Genomic DNA, 27,294 nt, shown 5'->3' with positions numbered 1-27,294 from the left:
TTAAAGAAAACACGTGCAAAAGTAATGTCCTTAAGACATGTCGGTTAGTAACATTTCAGGCAGCTGCAGTTGTTGACAATGAAAGTCAAATTCACGGCTGAGCAAACTCAGGTGATGGGACTCTGAAAAGACGGACACTCTCATAAATAACAGTATTCTTGCGCTAGTGTTTCCATACATCTCAGACACATTCATCACTAGTAGCGACAGCTGAAATCCTGTCAGGCCTATAGCTCACATCTTCTTAAAGTTAAAGACTAAATAAATTAAGTTAGTACATGTCCTTGTTTGTGCTTTCATACTGGCCCACACAAAACAGACAAAAACGTGACATACATCTCACTTATACTTCAAACAATTCATACCTACAACAGACATACAAGGGAAATATGAAAAATAACAGTGGGGAATAAAGGGTCGCTTTGGAAGTTGAAATATTTGGATCACTCTGCAATAACAGCAACAATGGCAAAACACCTGGTTTTATATGATGAATGAATTCAGAGGAGCGGTCTGGTGGGCAGTAGGAAAAGTGGCATACACACACACATACACACGCACACACACACCCTAGCACGCACACTATCTGTCTACACATCTACAGCCGGGATGGTCCCTGATCCAGGCAGGCAGGTGTGGGGAGATGGAGAGGCTGCTCTCGGTGGTAGCTCTGAGGTAGCCCTGCCATCAGGGGGGGGTCTCCCAGTCGTTTGTCTCTCGGAGTCCCATATTATGCAGTGCCGAAAAGTGTGTGGTGGTGTGTGTGTATATATATATATATATATATATATGTGTGGACGCGTCACCAGAGCTGCCCGTGAGAGTCTCCCGAAACAGAGGTGCACACAAGCAGGCACGATGTGTGTGTGTGTGGGGGGTCCTCCAGTGTCCTGCGACCCTTCTCCGCAGTGCTCACAGCTCGTCGCGGTCCCTGGTCAGGTCCTCCCCGTAGTTGGTGGCCTGGCTGCCCACAAACATGTTCCAGTTCTCCAGGATCTCCTGCTTGGTGAGCATCTGGTCCTGTACAGCAGAGCACCCGCAGGAGGAGGAAAGTCAGCATACGATTCCTCTCAATTCAGACTCAAACTAAATGCTGCACTGCTATGGTTAACAGCCATCTAAACATCACATCTATTTTGACAGAAGTACACACTTTTAAAACACGAAGAGTGGGCTGTGGGCCTTTTCAGAAATCATGAAGCTGGACCTACATGATCAAGGTCTTTTCTGCTAACTTTTTGTTTTAATGTAATGCTGAGGTGTATGCTGATTAGGTAACTGATAAGGCTAGAGGTGCACTTATTTTCATGGAGAATACAGTTGTACAAATCCACAGTAAAATAAAATAATGTTCTGCCTGTGCCCTTTAAACCTGACGAGGATCTGATGCCAAACAGTGGTTGTGTGAAGGCTGTGCGTAGCACAGTGTTGTATGAGGTACCTTGTCTGTGTCTGACTCGTATACCAGGTGTCTGGCTTCAGCCAGCGCGTGGTCGTAGTCCTGCGGGAGGATCCAGTGCTGAATCTCATTCGTGTCCATCTTCCCATCCTTGTTCAGGTCACGGAAGTCCGAGAACTGGTCCCGTTCGGTTCTGACCCAGTCAGGTTCAGGGCCTCCCTCCTCATGGGCAAACATGTCAGCTGAGGGAACACAGAAATGCCAGTTCAGGAAACACAGAGAGGGCTAGAACGATACCATTTTAATGCGCTAGTCTACAGCAAAACTACTATGGATGTTTTATAATTACAACAAGGGGCCAGTAGCATGTGGTCATTGCACTACAAATCAAGGAAGATAAGACTGCATATGGCAGAGGCCTCAATGGACTCGGCTGATGGAAAACAAAATCTTTTCAATCTTTCATCTACTTGTTATGGACAGAGAAAACCACATGCGCCAAATGTCCTGAGACGGGAGTACTAGTGATCTAGATCACATGCTGCCTCATTTCGGTCTCAGGAGGCTTTTTTCCCAGGACCACAAACAAGCACATCTTTCATTCGGAAATTAGGCCATGAGGGCAGCTCATCCTGTGCCAAGCTCACAACTCCTCTTGCCACAAACCCACACCAAACACAGTGGAATATTTCACATTCTCCTGATCTGAAAACAAGTTGAAGACAACACACATAAGACAGATTGAGAGATGAGCTCACCAATATATTCATCCTCGTCCACATAGCCATCCCCATTTTTATCAATGTCCTCCAGGGTTTCCTGTGGGTAGGCCATGAGAAAGGGCAAAACAGAAGGAGGACAGAGTAAAGACATGTCAGACTTTAACTTTGTTTTATGTTCTTCAAGCAGTAAACTTGCTATTGTTTTTCAACTCTGTTTCACTTAAGGATATATTTGAAACACGGTCCACCACTGCTGAAAAAGAATGGCTTTCATTAATTCAGCATGACTGTATGAAAACAATTTGAAATCCTCCATGAAACAGGTGCCTTCTTTCCTATTTTTTTGAATACCCTTTTATCAACAATTAAGACCAAATGTAAGGAAGTTAAAAGTAACACTATGTTCACCAGTAAGATAATCCTCAGTTCTGTTCCTGGTGCAAATTGTGACTCGAGTGTCTATGCTTCAACACACCTTAACATTAATAATTTGCACTTTAGAATAGGTATTGTATTATTTGTGAATGTCAAGACCTTGAGCATAAGCTCTCATGCCTCCCTTGCAGTTGCAATCCTGTTATCCAAATGTCTGTTTCAAGAAGCGACACAAGAGTGAGGAGGAGACCTCCCCCCTGACTCCAAAAAATATCCCTTCTCATGATTATTGAATTAAAGAGTTTCCATTTTGGAATTTGTGTTACATCAAGAGCATCCCTTCACATTCCTGTATTTAGGAAAATAAGCAAAATAGTCAGCAAAATAATCAAAATAATCAGTTAATTTGAAGGACTTCAAAAGGAAAGATACAAAATATTTGAGGAGCTCTGGTACACAAGTTAAAAAATGTTTCATTGTTATCTCTGTCCCTCTCAGAGATGTCTGGCATGATCTCTCTTGAACTCATGGTTGAAGTACACACACTCCATGTCACACAACTGAACCTAAAATAAGATTCTAAATAAAGAATGACCATCCACAGTTTGGTCAGAACTCAGATATCCCAGGAGCAGTGGGACTGTGGAAAGCTACCCAAAAAGGCACAGTGAAAAACCACACCAAAATGAATGGTTCTGCAACAAGCTAAATGAGGGGTTACCCACAACAGAACTTCTGGTGTTTTAGGTGTGATGCTTTGACTTACCAGGACCACTATCTCCTTCATGTGATCAAACTCCTCGGGGTGCAGGAAGGCAGTGAACTCGTCTCGTCCAGCCACCAGGTCACCGTCCAGATCGGCTGCCTTAAACCTCCTCTCGTCTCGCGGGAGCATCTTCTTAAAGCTGAACTGGTCTTTATCATCTTCAAACTCATCAGGGTTGGCTAAGGGGAAAGGGTTGAGAACACAAACAGTAACCAAGGGCCCCCAGGTTTAATATTAAACATCCCTGCAGGACTTGTGACGTGTGAACTTCCTCACCCAGGTAGTAGCCATACGTTGACTGTTTGTACTCCTCCCAGGAGATTTTGTTGTCCTTGTTCAGGTCGTAGTCGGACCACACTTTGGCCACATTTTCATAGACATAGCGCTTCTGGACCCTCTTGATCCAGGCATTGAGTTCATCTGTTGTAATGTAACCATTTCCATCGCTGTCAATTCGGTCAACTATCTTCCTGTGAAACAAGTTGGAGGAACCAAAGTTTTAAATCAGAAACACCATCATACCATGTGGACAAATAGCCTACTAGACGTGAATAAGAAAGCAATAAACATTTTGATGACTGAAGCTGTGATACAAAATGGAGACAAAATGCTATAACTGAAGACTTTAAAAATAACTAAAACGTCACAACAGGTTTCATCATGACAGCAAAACCCATGTTCATCCTCGATGCCACGTTGTGATGTTTGTGGGCCCTCCCTCTCTAAAGCATTTCAGGAAAGGGAATTCTGTGGGAGAAGCGCCAAGTCTTATGGATACGCCCATACAAGCCAACGTGGGTAGGCTACTCGGGATGGGCGCAAACTTTATGAGGGCCCTGGCAGATAGCCTATGGACATTTGGTAACTTTCCCGGTTGCGCTAGAAGACTCCAGACTACCTTTAGGCTACCCAAATGGGGGCTGCAAGCCAATTCAGTTAAATTTGAATACAAAACACTAGTAGGAGCTGTTATAAACTAGCTTACTCGAACATTCATTCAAGTCACACCAGCAAGCCTGACTATTAGACATGCCACGACACTGCGTTTTGATCCCGTTTGTTTTTGGAGTAGAACTGCAGCTCCAGTGAATAGGATAAAGTTCCAACTAAAACACGCCATGTATTACAGGCTATAGCATATTTGGTTCAGACATGATAGCACCAAAGCTACAACCCATAACTGTGGGAGAAATGATATACTAGCCAAATCACATATTTCCACCCACTCAAGCCCATTGTTCGGAATTGAGTTCTGATAAACAGGAAATCCTTACCCTAATCTTTCCTTGCTCTCCTCTGGTGTCAGCTGGTCAAATGTAGTGGCCTCCTCTTTGCCTAAGAAGGCCTCATGATCATACTGATAGCTATGGTTATCCTCATGAGGTTGTCTGCTCAATTCGGGATCATGGTGGACCCTCTCTTTCCTTAAGGTAGGCTTCCCATGCACACAGTAAGTACACAGCAACAAAAAGCTCACGTAGCTGCACCCGTTCATTTGTAAACTAAGCGTGATTTCGTCTGGTTTACAACTAACGGAAATATAATGCGACAAACTTCAACTACTACGCCTGCAAAACCGTTTCTTTGTTTCTACAACGGGACTCGATGCAATAGTAGGCGTGACTGCGAGAGCCAAAGAAACCCCTGTGACAAAGTAGCTGTGCATCTAGACACTGCGTGTCATTTAAAACAACACTATCCTGTAGACGTTTCAAACATACCCGGTTGATTACAAGGCTACCTGACACCACGGGGCACAACCAAGTGCGGGTTGGTTGTAGTTTCTTGTACAACCATTCCAATTCAAGATAACAAACGCGATGTTTGAATCCCTCCATGGTATCGCTTCTTTCATTGGTCAATGAACTGTCTGTAATACGAGATGCCCATGGACGCCACGTAGCAGGCTAGACGCAGAGTTGATGCAGCACGGTTCACGTTAAGTGCAGGGGTTGCCAGATAAGTGTGAAGTGCTCTTTTCCCAATTCTGGATTAGTGATGTGCTACTCAACAAACAACTTCCTCTCCCCCAAGGACTAGGCTACACCAACTCAGATAAACTAGACTATTTTAATAGTTACTTTCACAGCCCTCTGTAAATATTAAAATGTCTCAGTTAATGAATTGCATTATTTATAACACAATCCTTGCACTTGCAGTATATACATTTAATTTATATAAACAGCCAATAAATGGTATATATATTTAAATATAACAATGGCTATCGCTTACTTTCTCCAAGTTCTTATGTTTTGGATGCTCATATTCACATTTTGTCAGGTAGATGTAGTCAAACCAAGGTTGAATTCTGGTCCTTCTGAGAATTTGATGACCTGATTAAGTTTATTAATCAATTTATTTAATGTAATGTCTGTATCCTCGGGATGTCACCATTTCCAGCATTTAAACTATTTACAACGTCTGCAGAGTGGACCCTTACAGAGAGAATGTTGGTTAACAGTAGACGCTCAGCAACATGGTGCCACCAACTAAAAGACAAACACACTATGGTATAGTATTGTATTGGTTGCAGCCGAACAAAGATAATACAAACATTCTTATATAAATTCTTCATTTATTAAACATAATTTCATATGGTCTAATTATGCAAGAGTATACTTAATGTACCCAGAGTGCAACTTGCTGACACTGTCATCTTCTATCCTCTTTAGGATGCAGGAAAACATGCATTTTGTCATTAAGAATTAGCATAATACGCTAATACAGGGGGCCCCTCCTGCATAAACTGAACTCCAGAGTTTCAGATTGAGCCTAAGGCTAGTGGCCTTTTATTTAATTAATGAATAGTTAATATATTTAAATTAGATTTACCCGGTCAATTTGAATCAGTGTGTCTATGGTGAGATCACAAATGCTTGTATAACATATGCCTGCATTCACTCCATTCACTCACTCATATATTTCCTCTAACAAATGTTAACACTTGCATTTTGCTGCACCCAGCCTCTTCACAAAATCATGACTTCTACCCTAGTTTTCATTAAAATAAGTAGAATAATTTCACTAGAATAATCAATATCATTTCAGCAACATATTTGTAACATGAACATTATTTGGATCCTTCACAGAACCGATTTTAAACTAATTTTAGAACACAATGTCTGTTTTGCTGTGAAATTAGGTTTTTGAAGGAATAATTGACATAGAAAAACATGAAGTCAGACCATGGAAAAATTGAAGAAATACACTAGAACAATATAACATTATTGTAAACAGACCCTTATTAGAACATTAACATCTACATCACGTGTGTTTGTGTGTGTGGGTGTGTGTGTTTCTGTATGTGCGTGAATGTGTGCGGACACTGTGGTTCACATGCACAGTGGCAACATGACAGCATGAACTGACAACATGAACTGTGTGTGTGTGTGAGAGAGAGAGAAAGAGAGAGAGAGAGAGAGAGAGAGAGAGAGAGTGTGTGTGTGTGTGTGTGTGTCTGTTTGTCTGTTTGTGTGTCTGTTTGTGTGTGTGGGTGTGAATGTTTCCATGTGTGAAAAATGCATGTGTGTGGAAACATTGGTGGTTTTCCTGCACATGTGGCAACATGACAACATGAACTGACAACATGTACTGAGTGTGTGTGTGTCTGTGAGTGGGTGTACATGTGTGTGTACTGTATGTGTGTCTGTTTGTGTGTGTGTGTGTGTGGGTGTGTGCTTCTGTGTGTGCATGCATGCATGTGTGTGGGAACATTGGTGGTAAGTTGTAGGAGTGTGTGTAAGGAGATATATTTTATCTCCTGGATGAAATGTATACTCTTTCCCATTAATTTCCTATGGCAGTCATTTTTGACCGTAAACAAAAAAAGTGTTTCTACGTTGAATAAATCACTCAAAATTCAAAGAAAGTAGTCAAAATAAATTCTATGTGTTCATAAGCCTTTTGCGAAGGATATCATAAGATCTTGAGGCAATCTGATGAAAAATGCCATATTTATGGTACAGGGAATGAGTAAATCGGTCATTTTTGACCGGAACAGTGTTAGAAGGTTAATCACTACTATGTGGATACTGTTTTTAGAATTGATTTAGATTAAGTGTTAGTTAGTATAATTTGTATTTTAGTATATTTATTCTTTATCTTCTACTGTCCTGATTGCTTAGTTGTGTTTTTATATTATATACTTTTAATTACTTTTTCTGCTGTTAGTGAATGTGTGTGTGTTGTCTGTATGCTACTGAGACCTTGAATTTCCCCTGGGGATCAATAAAGTATCTATCTATCTATCTATCTAATAGTCCAAAACACAAGTTATTGACTGAAACCAGGGACAGTTCAAATGACAGAACACAGTGACATTCAGGAACTCTGTTTATCTCCCAGCCTTTCTATTCGAGAGTTCCCTTCAAACTCATTCTGATGCTACACCAACTCATAATATGGAGATTGAAGTCTCTGACATTGCCAGTGCGCACTTGTAATGCTTGATGTTGCACTATGTAACATTGTTAATCCGGTATGATCATGACCCTTTTAGTCGGCTTTTGACTAACAGGGTACCATTGTAGAGGGTAGAGGGCGTAAAAGGTTAAATATTGACACCACAGGGCATAGAGATCAGTGCTTCCATTGTGTTGCTTTATGTGACTCTATAATTCAGCAAAAAGGCCTGTGTACAGTACACACCATGTGCATATTCACTTGCCCCTCCAATGACAAACTACAAATTACGCATATTATTGACGAATCTGCATCCTGACCAAAAAGACAGTTTGATCTGTTTGTAGTTGCTCCAAGTTAAATCTGTTTCACTCAGGGCTGTAAACCTGTATACTTGTAAACTATCTAGCCCACATTCCACATGTTCGCCTATCAGCTAATTCTGGGTATTAAGCTGTTAGTAAACATGTTTGGCTTGGTAGCTGGCCGTGGTCCCGAGTGATGTGTAGAGAACATCATTATTGTTAGGATGTTCATGAAGGCAGAAAGACAATGTGTAAAACTACAAATGTAATGCCAGAGGAATTACAATAGTGGATGGAAAGCTGCTGGCTTAATGTTGGTACGGAGATAGGGAGATTCCTGAAAAAAAAACATTGAATCACTTAATCTTCTGAGTTCATACAAACCCTCGTACCAAAAAAACCTTGTGTTTCAAGGTGTTCTTGAGATATAACACTCAAGGTGTTTTTCACCTTGACATTTGACCTCCAACATCAATTCACTTCATCTTTGAGTCCATACAAACACTCATAATAAATTTCAGGCATGTATGTCAAGGCATTCTGGAGATATAATGTGCAAAGAATGATATGGCTGTGACTTTTATTTTGACAGACGGGAAACACTTAAACAGGATGTGTAGTTTTAGGGAGCGCCAGATTGTATGCATTAGAAGCTGAGACAGTTGGATTCACAGGTGACACCTGTGCCAGTGTTCTGATTAGCCCGGGAACTACTCTGGGAGCTTAACGAGCGCAGCTGGCTTTAGGCCATTATGACATCACAGCCATACAAGTCTATGGGGGGAAAATTAGCTTTTTGACATTTTTAATCCCCTATTTCTTTAAAAAGTATAAACTTTTAAGAAAATCTGAAAAAAAAAATAACTCTCTTGTCCAACTCCAGACCTACACAACGGTTATTTCAACATGTCTGTACGTTAAGCGGTTAGTCGCATTCATTCTTAAAAAGGTAAAAAGAAAAGGTTATAATAATAATAAGAAGAAGCCAGGAGATTTCAAGATAGTGGATTCCATCCACTATAAATAATGTGAAAGCCGGATAGCAGGATTTAGCAGGATTGACAGATTTCCTCTTCTGCAAAGACAACTGGTATGGCAAAAAACATGCTTGATCAAGTAAATAATGCTCTTTAAGAGTATATTACTGATATTGCATAATTAGCCCCCATAACAGCCCCCATATAAATATGACTGAACAAAACATTCTGGTTGGATGAAACATTTTATTAACAGGAATACTGGCCCAAGTAGAGCTCTTTAGTCTAAACTAAGTTTCAGTTGCTCTCCTTTCTATTGATTGACTCTGATGACCCATTCAGTTTGTAAATTACAAAAAAACTTCGATGAGAAAAGGAACCTTTGCTCTATTGTAATCACTGCTGTGAGACAGGGCCAACCACAATTTCTCTGCAGTGACATTTTCAACCTCTCATCTCAGCTCTGTTGGCCAGAAACAAATCTCCGGAAGGGCCGCAATCAGGCTAGGCCATAGCCCCTACCCCAGCCATTATGTCTGTCAATGGGACACCATTTTAAAAGTGAAAAATCTCAAACAATAAATGGCACGTAAGCTGTTAATAACTGTTAAAGGAATCACATTTGAGAAAATTGCCATGAAGCAATAACCTTTCTCTGCTGTAATTAAATGACAGAAAAGGTCCTGATTTTAATTAAGTCTGCAATTTATTGTTACACACGCAGATTAGGCTCGGATGCATCGGGAGGAGAGTCTCCCCAATGAGCCTGATCTAGTAATTACTCCACAGTTCTCCGCTCAACACTGACCCAACGCAAAGACTCCCTCCCTCCCTCTTGGGGTTCCTTGATGCATGATAGGGATAAGTCAATGTAGCAGTGCGTCCACGCCTAGCGTCTTTAAATTGAAATAGCTTTTAAATGAAGGGCGTCAATGGAGGAAATAATGCTTGAGGAAGCGTGTTATGGAAATTAATGCTCCAACAGTGAGATCTGCAATGGGAGGTTATGGATCATTGTACTCTCTGTAACTCCAGATCATACATCTAGACATCATCTGTAGTTCCACATGCAGAGGATGGTACACTGTAATGGTGGGGTATTTATTAACTTATAATGATGTTCCATTTGAAATTAGTCACTCCCAGTGTAAAAGAAATAGAGAACCATGTAATGCACTATACTTCATACACTGCAATAGCCCACCATAGCAGAGTGTCCCTTTCTAAATCAAGCAACACACAAGACATCAAAGAAAACTGTGTTGTGCTGATGGGACATTGATCATTGATATAGCAGTGAACTGCCATCAGAGCAGTCGTTTGAGTCAGGGAGCCAAAGTCCTCAGGGCTATCTCCAGTATGGTCATGGTGTGAGTCTAGCTCTTAGTAAATGAGCGGCATTAATTTCTTGATTTGCGGGAGTATTAATTCTACATTTTTACATCCCCGTGGGAACATGACATTCATTAAAGTGCGTAAACATGTTTCTTGTGTGTGATATGTTGAGGCAGTCCGCCGACACTTCATTAGCAGAATTAGACCATTGCTTGTGATTTGTGGTGCAAATTACAATGCTTTCTCGGGCCACTCCATGATACAGTGAGGTTAGTGGTATGATATGTGGATGACTTTGGGGGGTTTGTCCCCATTTTTCCCCAAGAAATATATTGCCGTTCTGACAGACGACTCAATCCACAATGGCAGCCTACTGAACAGGAAAAGCTTTGCTGACGTAATCCATAATGTATGTGCTGGATGGGGTCTTGAAACCACGGCACAAGCATTTATGCATCATGAGAATATTTCGCTCTACATTACCTAAAGCCTTTTGATGTGCATGTGAGATGGGCAACACAAACAAGAGTCCCATAGGAATGTGTTTGAAGCTGAATAGGTATAATGAGGTGTTAGGATTTCCCAGAGAAATCAAGTCCTTCTCAGTCCTCTGCTTTTAAATGTAAAAGTTATTCCGGATGAAAGTGGTGCATCTGCTTATCATCCTCACAAGACTGATTTGGGAAAGTGTGATGAATAGTCACACTACTACATGAATACACAAGTGTTGGCTTCCCACAACACTGCCATTTTTCATTGGTCTATTCAATTTTCAAGATAGATATTCCAAATGTGTACAAATACTCCAGATCTTGCCATACTTTTCTCATGTATAGTCTAGTCTTCTTTGATGAAAAATAAATGCATTTAGTTAAAATATGCCTTTTGTCCGTTTTGATTAATATCCCTAATGATATGCAGTCAAGAGCATAAAGAAACAGTGATGCCATCCTCTCATTAGGCAGCCCCATAAGAAATGCCCTTTAACGGTGGAAAGTTCTAGAATATCCCAACAATTAATTCCACAACCGACTTCTGTTCACGACTTATGGCCTAGGAGAGCTTATGGTCTTGCCCCAGCTGTCACTAACAGCAAAGGCGAAAGTTTACAATCTGTCTTCACACACTTTGAATGTGTCTGATCTTTCATCTGTAATTATCTGTACATGACTTTCATCAGATGAGTCCAGTACAGGGCAGAACAAGTGACTGTAATGATGGGTGTGTGATTCGGCGATTCTATATCCAGTCTCCTCTCTAAGTCCTTCAGACAGCCCAGCAGTTGAACAGACCTTGACCCAGGGACGGCAGCCACATCCGAGAGTATATTGACACAAGCACCATTGGCCGTGTTGGCAAGAGATACAGGAGTGTGAGCATAAATTACCCTTCTCCTTAGTCTGGTAACAGCTGTGATGGACTGTGTGTGTGTGTGTGTGTGTGTGTGTGTGTGTGTGTGTGTGTGTGTGTGTGTGTGTGTGTGCACATGTCTGTGTGTGAAAGAGTTTATGTGTGTATGTGAAAGAGAGAGTATGTGGTTGTGTATGTATGTATGAAAGAACATAACTGTGTGTGTGTGTGTGTGTGTGTGTGTTTGTGTGTGTATGTGTATGTGTGTATGTATTTACATACACATTACATACATGTATTTGTTCTCTGCTGTTGTCAGCACAGTCTTCGGATATCACATATTTCCTCTTTTTTTCATCCCTGAGCCCCCAGGAAGGGGTGTGTGTGTTGGCTGCCGGTCCCGGATGGTTCTGGATGGTTCCGGATGGCTCCTCCCGCTCCGAGCGACTCTGGCTGTTTTGGCGGCTGCAGCTGGAGGCGGCCAGGGCAGATGCCCCCGCCAGCCCGTCCCTCTGCCTGCCCGCGTCCAGGAAACCAGCACAAAGAGAGAGAGGGTGGGGGGAGGGGGTGACAAACACGTCTGCCTCCTCCTTCTGACGGCTTTGGACCACTCGTGTCCAGATGCCAGCCTGTTCCAGCGACTCAGAGGAGAGGCCACTTCTTTGACTCCATGCTAGGCTCTTTATTGTCTTTTATTATGCCATTATATGCTAGTGTATATACAGGAGTCGGATTTATTAGGCGTGCAGTGTGTGTGTGAGTTTTCATTTGTGTATATGCATATATTTGAGTATCGATTGAGAGAGAGAATATCTATATCCATGTGAGTTTCTGTAGGCTATGTGTGTATGTGCATGTGAGTGTTTAAACTGTGTGTGTGTGTGTGTGTGTGTGTGTGTGTGTGTGTGTGTGTGTGTGTGTGTGTGTGTGTGTGTGTGTGCACTGGTCTACGGGACAGAGTGTATGAGGCAGGTTGGCAGACAGATGGATGAGGTGCAGGTGTGGGCACAGAACAGACTGGCAAGGCAGCGCACGGCACGCCAGCAAGAACAGGTACAGCTGTGATGAGCAGACCAGGACACACAGCCCACCGTCAACACACATAAGACTCCCCCAGTTTAGTATCACACACACACACACACACACACACCACAGACACACCACACCACTTTTCCCCTTTTTAAGTCTACAGACAAACTAGCTTATAGAGGGGGTAAATCTACCCGACTGTAATCCTATAATTGTATAATGATATGAAGCATACATGCACCTTTATTCTTAATAATAGTAATAAAGTAATTGTAATATTTGTGATGGGTAATGATAGTCATTGTTTGCACTGAAAATGTGAAAAGCTAAGGATTCATATTACGACAGCACTCTGTTGAACTCAATCTGACAAGAATCTTAGAAAATGTCATTCACTTTTCCACATATTCATTTTCTATCATGTTAGGAGAACAGTAAGTATGTGGATGTTGTTCTGTGTATGTGTAGATGGCATGGATGGTTGTGATGTAAAGTGTGTGTGTATGTATGTGTGTGTGTGGTATGTGGCAGGGGGTTTGCAGAGGGAGGATAGAGGCACATCTGTCTGTTTTTGCAGCCCCTGGCCTGTCTGCTGCTCATGGCAACTGGGCATATGCCACCCTGGCAGGTGAGTCTGCTTCCCCATACCATCCCTGTCAACACCAGCACGCAAGCACTACCCGCTGCCTCTCACAGAGGCCCAGTCCTCGCAGACAGGCTCCACTAAGGTCATGGGCACCATGCCTCCATATATAGTCTCCGTAGAGTGGGTTTGAGACTGTAGGATTTTGTCCTCTAGTGTGTGTGTGTGTGTGTGTGTGTGTGTGTGTGAGTGTGAGAGAGAGAGAGAGAGAGAGAGAGAGAGAGAGAGAGAGAGAGAGAACGAGAGAGGGAGCACTTGTTTGTAAGTATGTCCATGTGCTGTATGTGTTTACTCATGTGTCACTGTGTCTGCATTCATGTGTATACCTATGCGTGTGTATATTTGTGAATGCCTGTGGATGGGAATGTGTGTGTGTGTGTGTGTGTGTTGTTTCCATGTTTAGGGAATGTCCGTGATTGCTAGCATTACTCATACCTCTCCACCCTGCCAGGCTTTGGGCCCAGAACACTGGTTTCAGCAGTGACAGCCACTGGGTTAAATCGCCTGTAAAAATGTAACCTGTTTTTTCAGGTTCAGATGAAAAGATGGTGCACTTAAAGCCCACCTTTTTAAGAGATGTGCTGTGCTGTGCGTGACATATTGAATTCATCTATGTTTCATTGACAGATGGCATCTCCTGCACCTAGTCCTGGCTATGTCACTTTGTGATGAGAATATGTCTTGAGGATATAAATAAATTCAATAAACATATTATCTTTTCCCAGCAGGAAATATCGGCCACACATCTGCTGAAGCCCTACATAGAATATTGTCATAGGATTTGCTTGTGTCTTGTCTGTTTTATTATTTGGGCTAGAAGGAACACTGCCATATTTGAAATATAGTCCCTACACAGACTATATTGAAAGTAATAAAATGAAATATGCAAATTCATTGTGTAGGGGCATGGACTGAACTGAGATTCCGAGTTAACTAACTGAATCCGCAGTTCCAGAAATACACACAATTTACGGACTAACAGTGATACAGTACAGACCATTGGGCAGTAGAAAAGTTAAAATAAATCACCAATCTTACGAAGGAAAGCAATTGGTGTGCGACGTTATAAATACGTTTTGGCTATCTCCACACCCCTCACACCTTGTGTGACTACCCCTAAATGTGTTCATTAGAGGAGAAAATAAAGATGAACCTCTCCGGTGCCTTTGACATTTTCGGAATCCACCCTCCGTGCAAAAGCCGCCTCTCATTCTTTTATCATTAGCGCGTTTCTCAGGACGGCGCCTTGGTTCCGCAGGCTCGTGCAATGCGAGGTGAGGAGACACCACCATATTATTTCCCGCGCTGGAGCGCAATATTCTCCCCCAATCGGCTCTCATGACTCGGTGCGCATTAACCCAAGCGTGGAGCGCCTCATTTATCGTTACTGATCCCCTTGTTCCATTTGACTGACGGACTTTCAAAGTTTCACATTATCACGGTTAAGGAATTTTGATTAAGAGATTAGCGAGTGCCAATACGTCCTTATACATTAATAGAATTGGGAGAACTCTGTATCTCTTTCTTTATTTGTATTTCTCTGTGTTGATCGCTTTACACTAGGCCTACATCTACACTACAACTTGATTTAAGTACGGTAATTATCCATACTTCATCAAAACATGTCCCATCCTCCCCGTTTGGCCTCAGTGATGAGGTCTGTCAGCTGCATATGGATTCTGCTGGCGCTTTCCTTTCAGAACCACGTCACATGCGATGACAAACACGGGATGGACGGGCAGTCAATATATAAACTGTGTCAGAGAGATTTCAAATTATGTTTACAAGCCTACCCATCTTCCTTGGATGTTGCGCGGTCACTTTCAACAAGTCCAACAATCAAATAGGCTACACTAATTTACCATCAGATTGCGCAAAAGTAGGCTAATGAAAATTGGCCTACTGTTGGCTAATCTGCTGCATCCCCCCCATGAAGTAGCTTATAGTAACTATGATCTTTTCTTCAAATCTATAAAATGACCAATGGAGCCGTTTGGATGACGATTCTGCAGAGCATATTCACGATCTACCGTTAAGTTTGCGTAATTAATCGACATGCGGACCTTTCATAAATGGAGCCTGAAGAAACATAAGATATATCATTATTTTTTTTATCATCGTTATGCATTTGACCTAGCATGGATGAACCCAGACCTGTTGGCAAATGTGACGCCCGTGTCCGAACCTTCCGTTTTAGACCTGCGACTTCAAGGGGCATAACCAGAAAAAAAACTTAAATTTGTGCATTAAATTCTTGCCAAATCGTTTCAGAAGTGCAGCAGATACGCCTTTCTTGCAAACAACGGTTTCAATGCAGTTGTTTACTTAATTCCCCAAAAATACACGTGTCTGGGGTTTTGGTGATTCTGAAACAGGCGTCAATGTTTCCAGACGGAGCTGCAAAGCAAATTCAAATTCTGAATTTTCAAAATGTTTGTCTGGGTTCACCACTACATTGGATCGACACAAGCAAATTTCTACAATCTGTAGTAGTAGGCTATTCTACCAAATAAAGATGGATTAATCCATGTGGAAATGTATCTTATTTAGTCAAATGCTGCAATACATGTCATTATGAATAATATGAATGGAAATAAAAAATAAAGTCTAACAAAATACTGGTCATTTTACCTCTCTCTTGGCATCTCCTATGAAAGTTACACTTCTGTCAGTTTAATTCTGCACTTACCACAATCTTCTCGCTAGAGGGCACACACGCACTGCGCTGTGGAAACTAATGCACTGGCAACTCTGCCATTCTCAGATTAATTATTAAAAGCCCGCGAGAGGCATGGGACGCGTAAAAAGACAGTCAAAATAAACTGAAAAGTCATTATTTTATGACTAGTTCGGACCAACTCTGTAGTAGGCTACGAGTCTTTTTTTGTCATCATGAAATGTCTCGCCGAAATAGCATGCATTTGACGGTGCCATAATCTAGGCATTTTAATCACCTGATGCCAATCAAATAACCATATAAGTGTTAATACTGTCAGATTCAGGTAATAATATTTCCATGCTCCAGTGAAAGACAAAAATGTCAAACAGTGAATTTAACAAGTCACTGCCTGTGTGCATTACTCAGGAGTAGGCATTTCAGTCTCTACAGCAGATATGTCTGATAGCTTGGAGGTGATAAGTTAGAATAATGCCCAAGACATCAGCTACGACTAGACAGAATTTAAGAGACATTTTGAGATTAGTACGATACAAAGATCATGTGATCCACACGCTGGCACCTCAATGCACCTCTGCTAGTCTCCATCTATGCCACCCGAAAGCAAACCATTCCGATTTGGCTGACTTGTGATGGCGAAGGCGTGTTAATGAGTTCTTAGAAATGGCAACAAAAGTCAAGTTAAATCAGTAAATTACAAATGTACCATTTGCCTCCATTGGTGGTCTGCGTTTACAGGTAGTAAGTTTTGTAGTACAGGCAAGGCAGGTTATAAGGCGTAGGCCTAAATCAACGACCACAAAGCGAGGAATGGCCTTTTGCTTGCCAGGAGGATAGCCCTCCTTCCCACCCACCTTTAAATCTCCCGTCTTTGTAATGGGCCTAAGTGCATAGTGAGATAACTGAAATAAGTGAAATGCCAATGAATGCAGGCCCTTGTACTGCATAGAGACGGAGGATGGGTCGAGTATCTCAAAGAGCACAATGCACTATAATCATTGGAGCTGTAGCACAACTTGCACTGTTTTTTTTACAGTCTGCTCTGTGAAGCCAAACTGCTTAAACACAGCGTGTGTTATCACTCTTCTCTGATGCTGTTTAAATCGACCGTAAAATAAGTTTCGATAACTTAGAAATCCTTGTCTTGGTATAGGTGGATTACTTATGCAGGTGTCTTTTTGCAGTTTTAGTAGCCTATTATTATACACCATCGTCCACCTATAATTGATTTACCCCAAACACTGGCAGAAGATGGTTCTACTAACTCTCCAGTAACAGCAAAACGTTTCTTTGCAATAAATCATTTTATCACAGTGACAGTCCACATATTTTTCAAAGTCTCAGGAGGACGGTATAGAGACGCAGTCAAAACGAAGCGCTTAATTTTATAAATAAATAAAAAAACACATCTGCAAACACAGGTCTGCTTGGATGCAATTTCATTGGCCTACAGTCTGGAAGTTCATTTATTTTTATTTTATTTTTTTATTAAATTACTGTATTATTTATATCCTTTAGCATACTATTATTTCAGATATGTTGTATGAATGTTTTAGTTATAGGCGTATCAGTTGACGAGATTGACTTTATACATTTTGCTGGTGAGTCCAATGAAGTTGAACTCCTCTCAAAATGGTTATTGAGTTATTGGAGACATTTGTCGGTGGACACACGACATTACAGTCTTCTGGCGGCGAGTTGAAAATGCTATTTAATATTAGAAACCAACCATGTCGACATTAAACCTGGCCTACAAAATCTACACCTGTGAAATGATGTGAGTGGACGCGGCATCTTTCTGACTAAAATATGTAGGCTAAATATTCACATTATTACTCACAATATGTTTACATTTACTGATGTGTAGCCTACATAGTGACGCCAGAGAGACTAAATATAGGCTATATTGTAGCCCAACTCAAAGAATATCAAAATTCTAAATGTCACTGAAAATGTCAACTGTGGAAATATTCCTGGCATCTTTCACTCACTGGTAGATAATTGGTTATCAAAAAAATCTCTAATCCGGAAAAGGGCGTTGAAACGAAATAAACTGGGCTACATCGGGTGATTTTCCCCTAATTACTCATCTTTCTCAGTCTGTGGAGCTGTTTGGAGTCTCCAACGCTGGGGTTATGCCATCAAGCTAATGCTTTGTGACTGCTCCTGCCTTCTGTGACAAAGCCTTACAGCTGTCTTCGAATCAATAGATGTCAAAGAAATATGAAAACAATCATGACAAGCACCGCAAACCGCGGCCCCCTGCTCCCTATAACGGCAAATGTGCTCCTGTTCTCAAGACCAAGGGCTTAATCCGCGGCAAACTTGGGACATATTTTTTATTTCCGTGTCCCTTTTTGTTTTCTCGGCAGACGAAGCCGGACTGCATCTGTTCAGGTTTTGAGTGGATTTCGTCACCAGTGCCCCCAGCACTCGGTTTTTAATGAAATACGTTGAAGATGTGAAAAAACGTTTTTACCATATGGACGCAAATCAACTCGCTGTTGTGGTGACTTCAGACAAACATCAAAGGAGTAACATGCGTCCATCTGAAATTAAAAAGAAAAAAAGCGAAAGACATGGTTTTAGACTATTTATTTAGGCCTATCCAACGGCTTAAATTGAGATTGGACAAACGAAAATTGTTCATACAGAGAGCAAAATGATTCATAGTGAATCACCATGAAAGCATGAAATAAACATATGTTGTTCACGTTAATACAATACCCGAAGAAATTACAGTAGTTTTGTCAAATAATTTCTCATCGAAAATATGAAGCCATAGCCAATATGCATATTTATGACGGCCAAACATATTTTTAAAGTTGATCACTATTTTTTTTCTAATTTTCATTAAAGGGCTATTGCACTAGAACCCAGAATAAGGACAGGCTTCCACAAACAAACCATTCCTATCTCAAAGATAATCAGCAAGAGAGCTTCCCCACCAAAGTACAGTAGGCTATATTCCGAGGCCACTAACCTCATAAGGCGATGTGATTCTGAGACATGGGGGAAGAGCTTTCACTGCAATGAGCAGTGACAGTCCAGGGTCTGCACTCTCCCCATCATCCCCTGCCAGCCTCCTGTGTCTCCCTCCACATTTTTGAAAAGCCACATCAATAATGCATCATGCCATAGTCTAGAGACTCCTTTATTAGCATTTTAAAAATCTACACATTATGCATAATACCCTGACAATGCTTTAAAATTCATGTAAACACTTTTCTTACACTGGGATAGCCCCTGTTTGTGTAAATATATATTTTTTCCTCCTAAACTTTCATATTCAAATGGCGAGGAGCTGCGACTAGCAATCAGTTCAATTATCCTCAAAATATTTACTTTGGGATGAGATGTGTCATCCAGACACTGTAGGGGAAAAAGAGGGAAATTCATGTTGCTCTGCAAGTCCATTTTCCAGACGGTTTGTCGTTGTTATTGCCTGATTTACTGTGTGTTGTTTTACATAGCTCAGTTAGCTGTGCTGGATCCATTTAAACGTATCATTGAGATCTGCGTTGAGTTTGTCACATTAGGTGTTCCTCCTCTCTGCCCAAGCCTGGCCCTGAGCTACAGTATGCGGCTCGACTTAATGACTCCAGCCGAACAGGCGTTGCATTTTTAAAACAGGCACAGTTCTGTGAAGACTCTGTTTTGCCACGTTTCATGAATAGTTTATTGATGGTCCCTTGTGTAGCACTTTCCCCCTCCTCTTCCTCCTCCTCTTCATCTCGCTGCCTTTTCTTGCTCTCCTGCTCTCTGTTTTCAAGTGAGTCCATAGAGCCATGAAGCTATAAACATAAACATAGCTGGGAGTGATATGAGTGTGCTCACTCACAGTCACTGAGTTTTAAACACACATAGGCATGCATATGAAGACACACAAGCTCTCTTCCTCTCTCTGTCTGTCTCTGTCTCTCTCTCTCTCTCTCTCTCTCTCTCTCTCTTTCTCCCTCAGCCTCTTTACCTCAAAAACACACACACACACACACACACACACACACACACACAGACACATACACACAAACACACACACAATCATATTTATGCAACACATTCAGCTACACAACCATGTTCACACAGCTCTGTTCAGCTCACGTCCATCCACTGCACACTGTTTCCATTCAATTTTTTGCCTGACAATTAGCTCGCCCCTACATGGTTTCTGGCGACTTTGTATAGGTCAGTGTTGACAATTAAAATGCCTTTCTGTTTAACTCTAATCTAGCATGGAATATTTGTTAAACACAGGGCCAGTGTAAAAAAAAACTGATTTCTCTGGCAACAGCGACGGGCTACAGGGATAAAAATAGATATCATTTTATGAATGACTTTGGCTAACTGCCCCCTTTGCCCCGACTGTCTCACAGCAAGCACCTTCCAGTTTCTAAAGACGTCTGTAGGGAGGGCAGTAGCACCTGGAGTTGGCCGCGCGCACACACACACACACACACACACACACAATATCACAGAAACAAAAAGAGAGTGGCACTGAAATGCTAGCTTTGAAATCTTAGCAGGACGCAGAGAAGGATAATTACACTCTACAGTCTATGGACAAGAGGTCCATGTCTTTCAGGACCCAGGGGGTCAGTCACTAGTGTGTGTGTGTGTGTGTGTATGTGTGTGTGTGTGTGTGTGTGTGTGTAAGAGACAGAGAGAGAGAGAGATGAGAGGAGTAAGTCACAAGCAGGGGCAGAAACACAGAGGTTGCAGAGAGGAGGAGAGAAAGAGGTTGAGCACTGCCATGCCCAGTGCATTATCCTTCTATAAGATGTTTATGCAGTATGCAGTAAATAGATTTAGTCAGAGAGGTCAATGTGGAACAACAAACATAGAAGAAAGCATCTGCCAGACCCTTTACATCGTTTTGCATGTGTTTAGTGTTATTGTCCAATCATAGAGTCATGATTTGGCTTAAATTTGAAGGTAAGGGCTGGTATGCTTTTACCAAACCAACCATGAGTCTGTGGCAAATTGGGGAGGGAAATTCAAATGTACCCCTTAAGCAAGCAAGTATAATTTAGTCAAAACACAAAAGGTTCAGCTACATTAGCTTGTTAATTACAGCTGAAAATATGGGGACGATATCATTCCTGATCAAACTACAAACATAAAAGTCCATTGGCTAATAATCTCTTGAGTTTTTTCATGGACAAATGTACATGGTGGTAGCCTATCAGCAATCAGTTTTCATGGTGAAGTTGACCCTCAGGGCTATACAGCATTAGAGTGGATCAGAGGCTGAGCACAAAGCTAGCAGTGATCTTCGACTACAACAAAATCAATCATACATATTGTTTAACCAGCATATTATAGCTATGTACAGTATCTTGGATATATGTAAACAATATGTAAACAAACAGAACCTTTGCCTTTTAGAATACATCTGACAGACAGTATGCTATTAAAATGATGTATGTTTGGGATCAATTACAATTGACCAGTGGGATATTTTCAGTATCCTATGGAAGACCTACATATGCCAACAATAGTGTGCTCATAATTCTAGTAATATCTCACAGTTTAAAGTATTCCTAGAGTCATGAAAATTTGACATGTCAATATTTCCACAGAAATAATTTCACATCTTATTCTATCATAATCAGATCTAAGGGGAGTGGTTATACTTTTGATAAAGTGGTTTGGAACATAAAAAACTGATTTTCTGACTGACTCTGAATGACTCTGATGTGTAATCCGGGCCAGCAGTTTTCAGCAGATGCGTAATTACTTTTGCTATGCGTAATTAATGGCGTCTCGTCCAACCATGCTGGACCCCAGTGTGAATTTCAGGCGCTCTTAACGTGTTTGTATTTTGAACGGTGCAATACGTTTTCATTAAACGTTATTAAATCGTGGGGAGTGACGAGCTCTCATTTGTCCTGTCAGAACATCTGACAACCTCGTTAGCTCCCATTTCCTCCTGTCGGCTCACAGCTTGCCACGGACACTGACTTCTCTCTCTCTCCTGGCGACTAAATGACAAATGCGCCCGCTTTGCTCCGTGCAATTTACGACATTATTGTTGCCAGCACGAAGGATCACAATCAATCACGAAGGAGTTCCTTTGGCAGGTGTCAATCTTGCGTTTCCGCGTTGTCCCTGCGTCTATATTTAATCTAATTTCAAGGGTCAGGGACCGAGAGCAAATCTCCTCGCTTTCTTTAACACGGGAGCGCGGTCCAAAACTGACCAAGTGTGCGCAACGCAAAAGCCATTACCCACTCTAGCCTTCCAAAGTAGTCGCGGTTGAGACTGACTTCAGTCCGTTTTCTGTATGAGAGGTGTTGCAAATGTAATTTTAATAAATATTTGTACGAAAACTGGATCTGTAATGGTGCTGGAGGTTTACGCTCGCTGCGCTTTCAAATGCAATTGTAGATCGAACTCAGCCTTGTCACGTCGAGCCAAAGTGAGTTTCTAACATCCAGGACGTGCCTGTCTACTCCGGACAAATTGCATCCAATCACCCCGAGGGAATTTAGCTAATGTCTCTGTCCAGGGCCAGGATGCGCGGGGAGAAAAATAAAATCAAACCTCACATACAGAGAACGAGGCTTATTAAAGTACTTCACAGTGCAGAGATGGACGTACCGAGACTCACCCACCAGAGTCGACTAAATATGGGACTACCGGTACCCCCACGTGTTGCAGATATTAATTACCCAGCTCCCCATTAGGTTCACTCCGAAATTCTCTCTGAATGACATTAAATCTTCAGTGATCAGCACACTTTTGGGAATCATGTCAGTAATTAAGATCTAGGTTTTTTGTTTTTGGAATTGAATATGTTTTCCAGTGTCTTAATAGTCATTCCAATTTCTCGGATGACACCCCAGATTTGATAAAAGTGATACATGATGATTTTATTTAACAGTAGGCTAATATAACTTTCCTTTTCTAAGATACCGCCTGATTGTGCAGTTGTCATGCATTATGACAACCCCCCCCCCGCCCCCAAAAGTTAAGTTTGCCTTCGTACCTTGCAGCCACGTTGTTAATCCAGGTCTCCGAGTAACGCGATGAATTTACAAAAAGCTTCAGAAGCTCACTTTCAACCCCTCAATTTTCTGTTTGCAGCGTGGCCAGAGCTCTGGATTCGTTTTACAACAGCGACAGTAAACAAAAGGTTCATGACGCGCTTATTAGCGGTGCTTTGATTCTGCATGACTAAACAGTGAAGGCCGATCATTAGAAAATGTATCCAAAAATTCTCTCAGTCTGAGTGAGCACATGGCTTCCCAGAGGGTCCATTTCCAGTTATGGAACTACACCGCTGTTTTCCATCGAGGAAAACACATTGCGGCCGTGCGTCTGAGGCCTATGACGAAGATATAGGCCTAGTGTTATGTTTCTCCCCATAGATCTACTCAAAATAAAAATAAACCTGCATTGTAGCTTCCCATCAACTATACTGTCGTGTACATTTAGTTGCATATAAAATGTGATGCATGTTATTTAACTAGGAATGTTTACAGATGGGTGAATGGATAGACGGATGTGTGTGTGTGTGTGTGTGTGTGTGTGCATGGGGGTTGTCTTCTACACATTTTAAAAGGCACGGGTGGGGATGTGGCTCTAGCAGGAAAGGCAGGCTGAACAGATTTTCGTTCACGCCTGATCAAGTTCTCAAGAGCCGGGCCTCGTGTAAAGAGAACGGTAGCACCTGGTCTGGCCGCTGCTCTGCGTCTTCTTTTATTGAGAGTATGATAAGCGAGGCCACGCCGTGCAGTTTCCAGCGTTCACCTGAAGAACCCTGTCAGGTTGCACGGTTTCACGACTCCTTAATGGTGGTTAGTCCAAATAATGGCCCAAACATGGTCCGCGTGTCCTACCTGTGTCCTTTTAAGAGACTCCCAAAGACACCCATTTCCCGAGAGACTTGCAACAACGACGTTGCGTGGGTTACTAACAGCCCCCCCCCCGCCCACACACACACAGTATAGTGTGTTACTAAAGTGCATTACCTCGTCATATGTTTCCCTCAAGTTTTGATGTGCACATACAATCTATTGTTTTCAGAATCCTTCAAATCAAAGTACCTGCATGCATGCAGACATGATATGGTTGAACAAAAATAATATATGATGCGCAAGACCACATGAAAATGTCATAAAATGTCATGTAAATATAAATAAAACACACAAAAAAGTTCAAGAAATTGACATTTGTATAAGCTTATTGTTTCATTCATCGAATCCTTAGACGAGATGTTTTTTTCACTTATGATTAAGTTATGATTTCTTTAATTACAGAATTGTGTGTATGTGTGCATCTGTCTGTGACACACCGAGTCAGAGAGACAGAAGTGTGACACGGAAGGAGGGAGGGAGGGAGAGGGAGAGAGAGAGAGAGAGAGAGAGAGAGACTGGAACCTGGTTACAGTACTATTGTCTGTATCCCACCTGGCTGGAGTTTGATTTTCTACCTGAATGCGTTTTGTCAATAAGAAGACTGCGCACACCCGATCAATATTTGCTGTATTCTATAAGACAAACTTGCATGGGATGGTCACCGGAAAAAACAGGGACATGCTATCCAATGTGTACTTATCATTTAAATGACAATGAAGCTATTTTTAAAGACGTGCAATGTACAGTGCAACAGTGACCCATATTCCTATAATCACGAACAAAAGGCAAACGATAGGCTAGTGATCAGTTTCTCCGAAAATCACCGGATTTTCGTTACAATTTACAATGAAAATTTCCGTTACATTTTTTTTTAATGAAAACCGCCACCTCCACCTACAAGTCAAAGTTCACTACGATATATGGCAAACCCACTACTATATCCTACACTGGCCAACGCAGGCGCTGCATCGAACTTCCCTTGTCCGGCTGCAAGAGAAGTGTTTTCCAAGGTGACGTCGCCCTGTCGTTCTGACCAATCAGTGCCTAGTTTGAGGCTGATATTAAGAGAAAGTTAGGGGTTAGACACACAACGCTTTTTTCAGTCGCATTGACATTTCAACCGAACGAAGGGATCCAAAACTGACAAAAGCGGACACATAACCTGAGCTCAGATTAATTTATGGGTGAAACACAACAATTCTGATTTCAACGGGATATAACATCAGATGCTCGTGATTTGCCAGGTAAGATTTTTTTTTTTTTTTTAAAACCCACTTCACCCGGACACAAATGTTTTTTGGCTTCTTTGCAACACTTGCGATGCTACTCTCTCTGCAAGAGCGGAGTCAAGAAGTAAATGAGAGCTGTATTTTGACTCGTCTGCAAGCGGGAACTTAAGTTTGCAACATGGTGCCGTAGACTGCCTCAGTTCGCGCACGCTGGGCTTTGCGTATCTAATTTTATTCTGCCAACAACCGGAGAGGGTGTGCTGCGCACCAGTAGGTTATTCAGACATCATCACGACTTTCAGGACTGTTCATAGGAGAACAGTAGACCATCCATCAATATCCACGAGGTCGAATATTATTGCGCGGTATAGAATAGCCTAATAACATCTTCTGGTCGATGTTATTAGGCTATTCTATACCTTCATATTTACGGTCCCCGAGTAGCCTACGCTAATACAAACAGCTAAACATGTAAGGGGTTGTTAACACTAATATAATTTTTGTTCGTGGAACACAGAGTGGTTACATTTAGCAGAAAATAGAATATTATAATTTACAGTATTTAACACTATTATACATACAAACATTAATAATAAGTAGTAGATAGGCTAATTATAGATACGTATTATTATTATTGTTATCATAATATAATAATATTCACCAGCTTTTTTTATTGGGCTACATTTAGGCTACATTTGAATCACTCATTTCAAAATGGAAATGCTACTTCATAGTTTGCACATCAGCTGAAGCAATGATTACATGCACTACTAAAACAGCTTTAATTCAGCAACAGGACATTCAAATCGAGTCTTATAAAACCAACACCTCCTCTTATAACTACTACATTTAAATTCTGACTTCAAAATGTAGAGAACATTATATAAAATGAACCTATAGCCTACTAAGCTAAACTAAGATCTAAACTATACACACCAAATAGAGATGTCAGTGAAACACATTATGGATTTATGTTACACATCCTAACCACTGCGTTAAGAGTCAGTCAAACATGTTCTTCAGTTGGCCTATATGCATATACTCTGCCCCTGGTGGAGATGGTAGTTTCCTAAAATACTGCTACGTGAAACCATCACAGTGTTTATAGGCTATAGTGTCCAAGTCTTGCATGATTCCAAAACAAGTGGCTTATCAATAATCTCTTGATTTAGGCCTATTCTATCTCATGGATGGCACGATACAGGACCTGTCATAGTGCATTCGGGAAAATAACAGTAACTGTAACAGTCCGACTAGACTAGTGAAAGGGCATTGCGCCATAGGACCCTTAACGGCAATCGCCATATCATGTAAATATGATTGAAGACTAACAGTAGACACTAACGGAATACTCCTACAGGTCGGTGATGATGCACAGTAAACTAGATCTCTCGAGTAGCCTATGCTATTTCAAAGTGCAAGGCTGTCAACTCGTGGGAATTGTAGCCTAATTAGGCTATATTGTTTAATCAATTGGTAGGCTACTTCTAATCTGTTTATATTCGTCCTTTGATGGGTCCTGGTATTGGGGTAGCCTACACAATTTAAATGATTGGCTATTCTATAGGCTAAGCTACTGTTACCAAATGTTCTTTGAGCTGAATATAACAACTAATTGAAATATTAAGTTGTGTAATACTTTATGTGAAGACAAAAGCAAAATCATATTTTGATTTACAGTGTTTCTTCGAAGTTAGTCCCTCTCACTCCAATGACTCGACGACAGTTGAACATTTAATATTGGTTATGGTTTTGGCAGAATATTGACATTGTTCACGAAAAAGGACTTATGGCCTACACTTGTACACTGCCATATGGAATTAAAAAATCCCGATTAAGTAGGCTACCCACTTGTCAATTAACCTTTCTTGCAAACCGACATATCTCAATAAGCTACGGCCAGTATCCTCTGATGTTTTCAGACACCCCCTTCCTCTTCTAACAATGACGTCAGACGCATTCACTCCTTCCCACCCCGTATGATTTTTTTTGTGTTGTTGTTTAAAAGTTTTCTAGAGGGGGCACTAAGACCACTTTGCCCCGGGGGAAATAGCCACAAGATTAAGTTCTCTTTTCAAGACTCTGAATTAGCAGCTGCTAATCCAAGTCGCGCTAATTGATAGCGTGTACTATAATAAATATCTAAAGCCGGGAAACCATAGGATTTCGCTAAAGGAGATAAAACAGGCCTGTAGCGCTTTTTCATGCACGTAGCCTTCTTTTCGTC

At 41.4% G+C, this 27,294-nt stretch overlaps 2 protein-coding genes and 1 long non-coding RNA gene across 8 annotated transcripts in view; 1 reads left to right on the top strand and 2 right to left on the bottom strand.

The window, feature by feature from the left end:
• Positions 1 to 328: 328 nt before the first annotated feature.
• On the bottom strand, positions 329 to 5,041 carry rcn1 (reticulocalbin 1, EF-hand calcium binding domain). The gene is made up of 6 exons (XM_048262831.1): positions 4,537 to 5,041; positions 3,539 to 3,732; positions 3,263 to 3,441; positions 2,158 to 2,218; positions 1,442 to 1,641; positions 329 to 1,020 (listed from the first exon to the last, which is right to left on the bottom strand). Exons 1-6 carry the CDS (start codon positions 4,755 to 4,757, stop codon positions 913 to 915), a joined length of 963 nt encoding a protein of 320 aa, XP_048118788.1. The 5' UTR covers positions 4,758 to 5,041; the 3' UTR covers positions 329 to 912.
• Positions 5,042 to 19,676: 14,635 nt separating this feature from the next.
• Positions 19,677 to 27,294, bottom strand: part of LOC125307071 — an 8,533-nt gene continuing 915 nt past the window's right edge. The window contains exon 3 of the long non-coding RNA XR_007195650.1: positions 19,677 to 19,791. This is a non-coding gene — a long non-coding RNA (uncharacterized LOC125307071). The remainder of the gene's footprint in view (positions 19,792 to 27,294) is intronic.
• Positions 24,944 to 27,294, top strand: part of pax6b (paired box 6b) — a 19,179-nt gene continuing 16,828 nt past the window's right edge. For all 6 annotated transcript variants that reach the window (XM_048262826.1, XM_048262823.1, XM_048262824.1 and 3 more), the window contains exon 1: positions 24,944 to 25,082. The gene's annotated coding sequence lies outside the window, so the exon portion shown is untranslated. The remainder of the gene's footprint in view (positions 25,083 to 27,294) is intronic.

This window comes from Alosa alosa, chromosome 14 (assembly GCF_017589495.1).
Source record: "Alosa alosa isolate M-15738 ecotype Scorff River chromosome 14, AALO_Geno_1.1, whole genome shotgun sequence".
NCBI classification, from domain to species: Eukaryota; Metazoa; Chordata; class Actinopteri; order Clupeiformes; family Clupeidae; genus Alosa; species Alosa alosa.
Note: the sequence above shows the minus strand (reverse complement) of the source record. Positions and strands in the feature narration are given on the sequence as shown.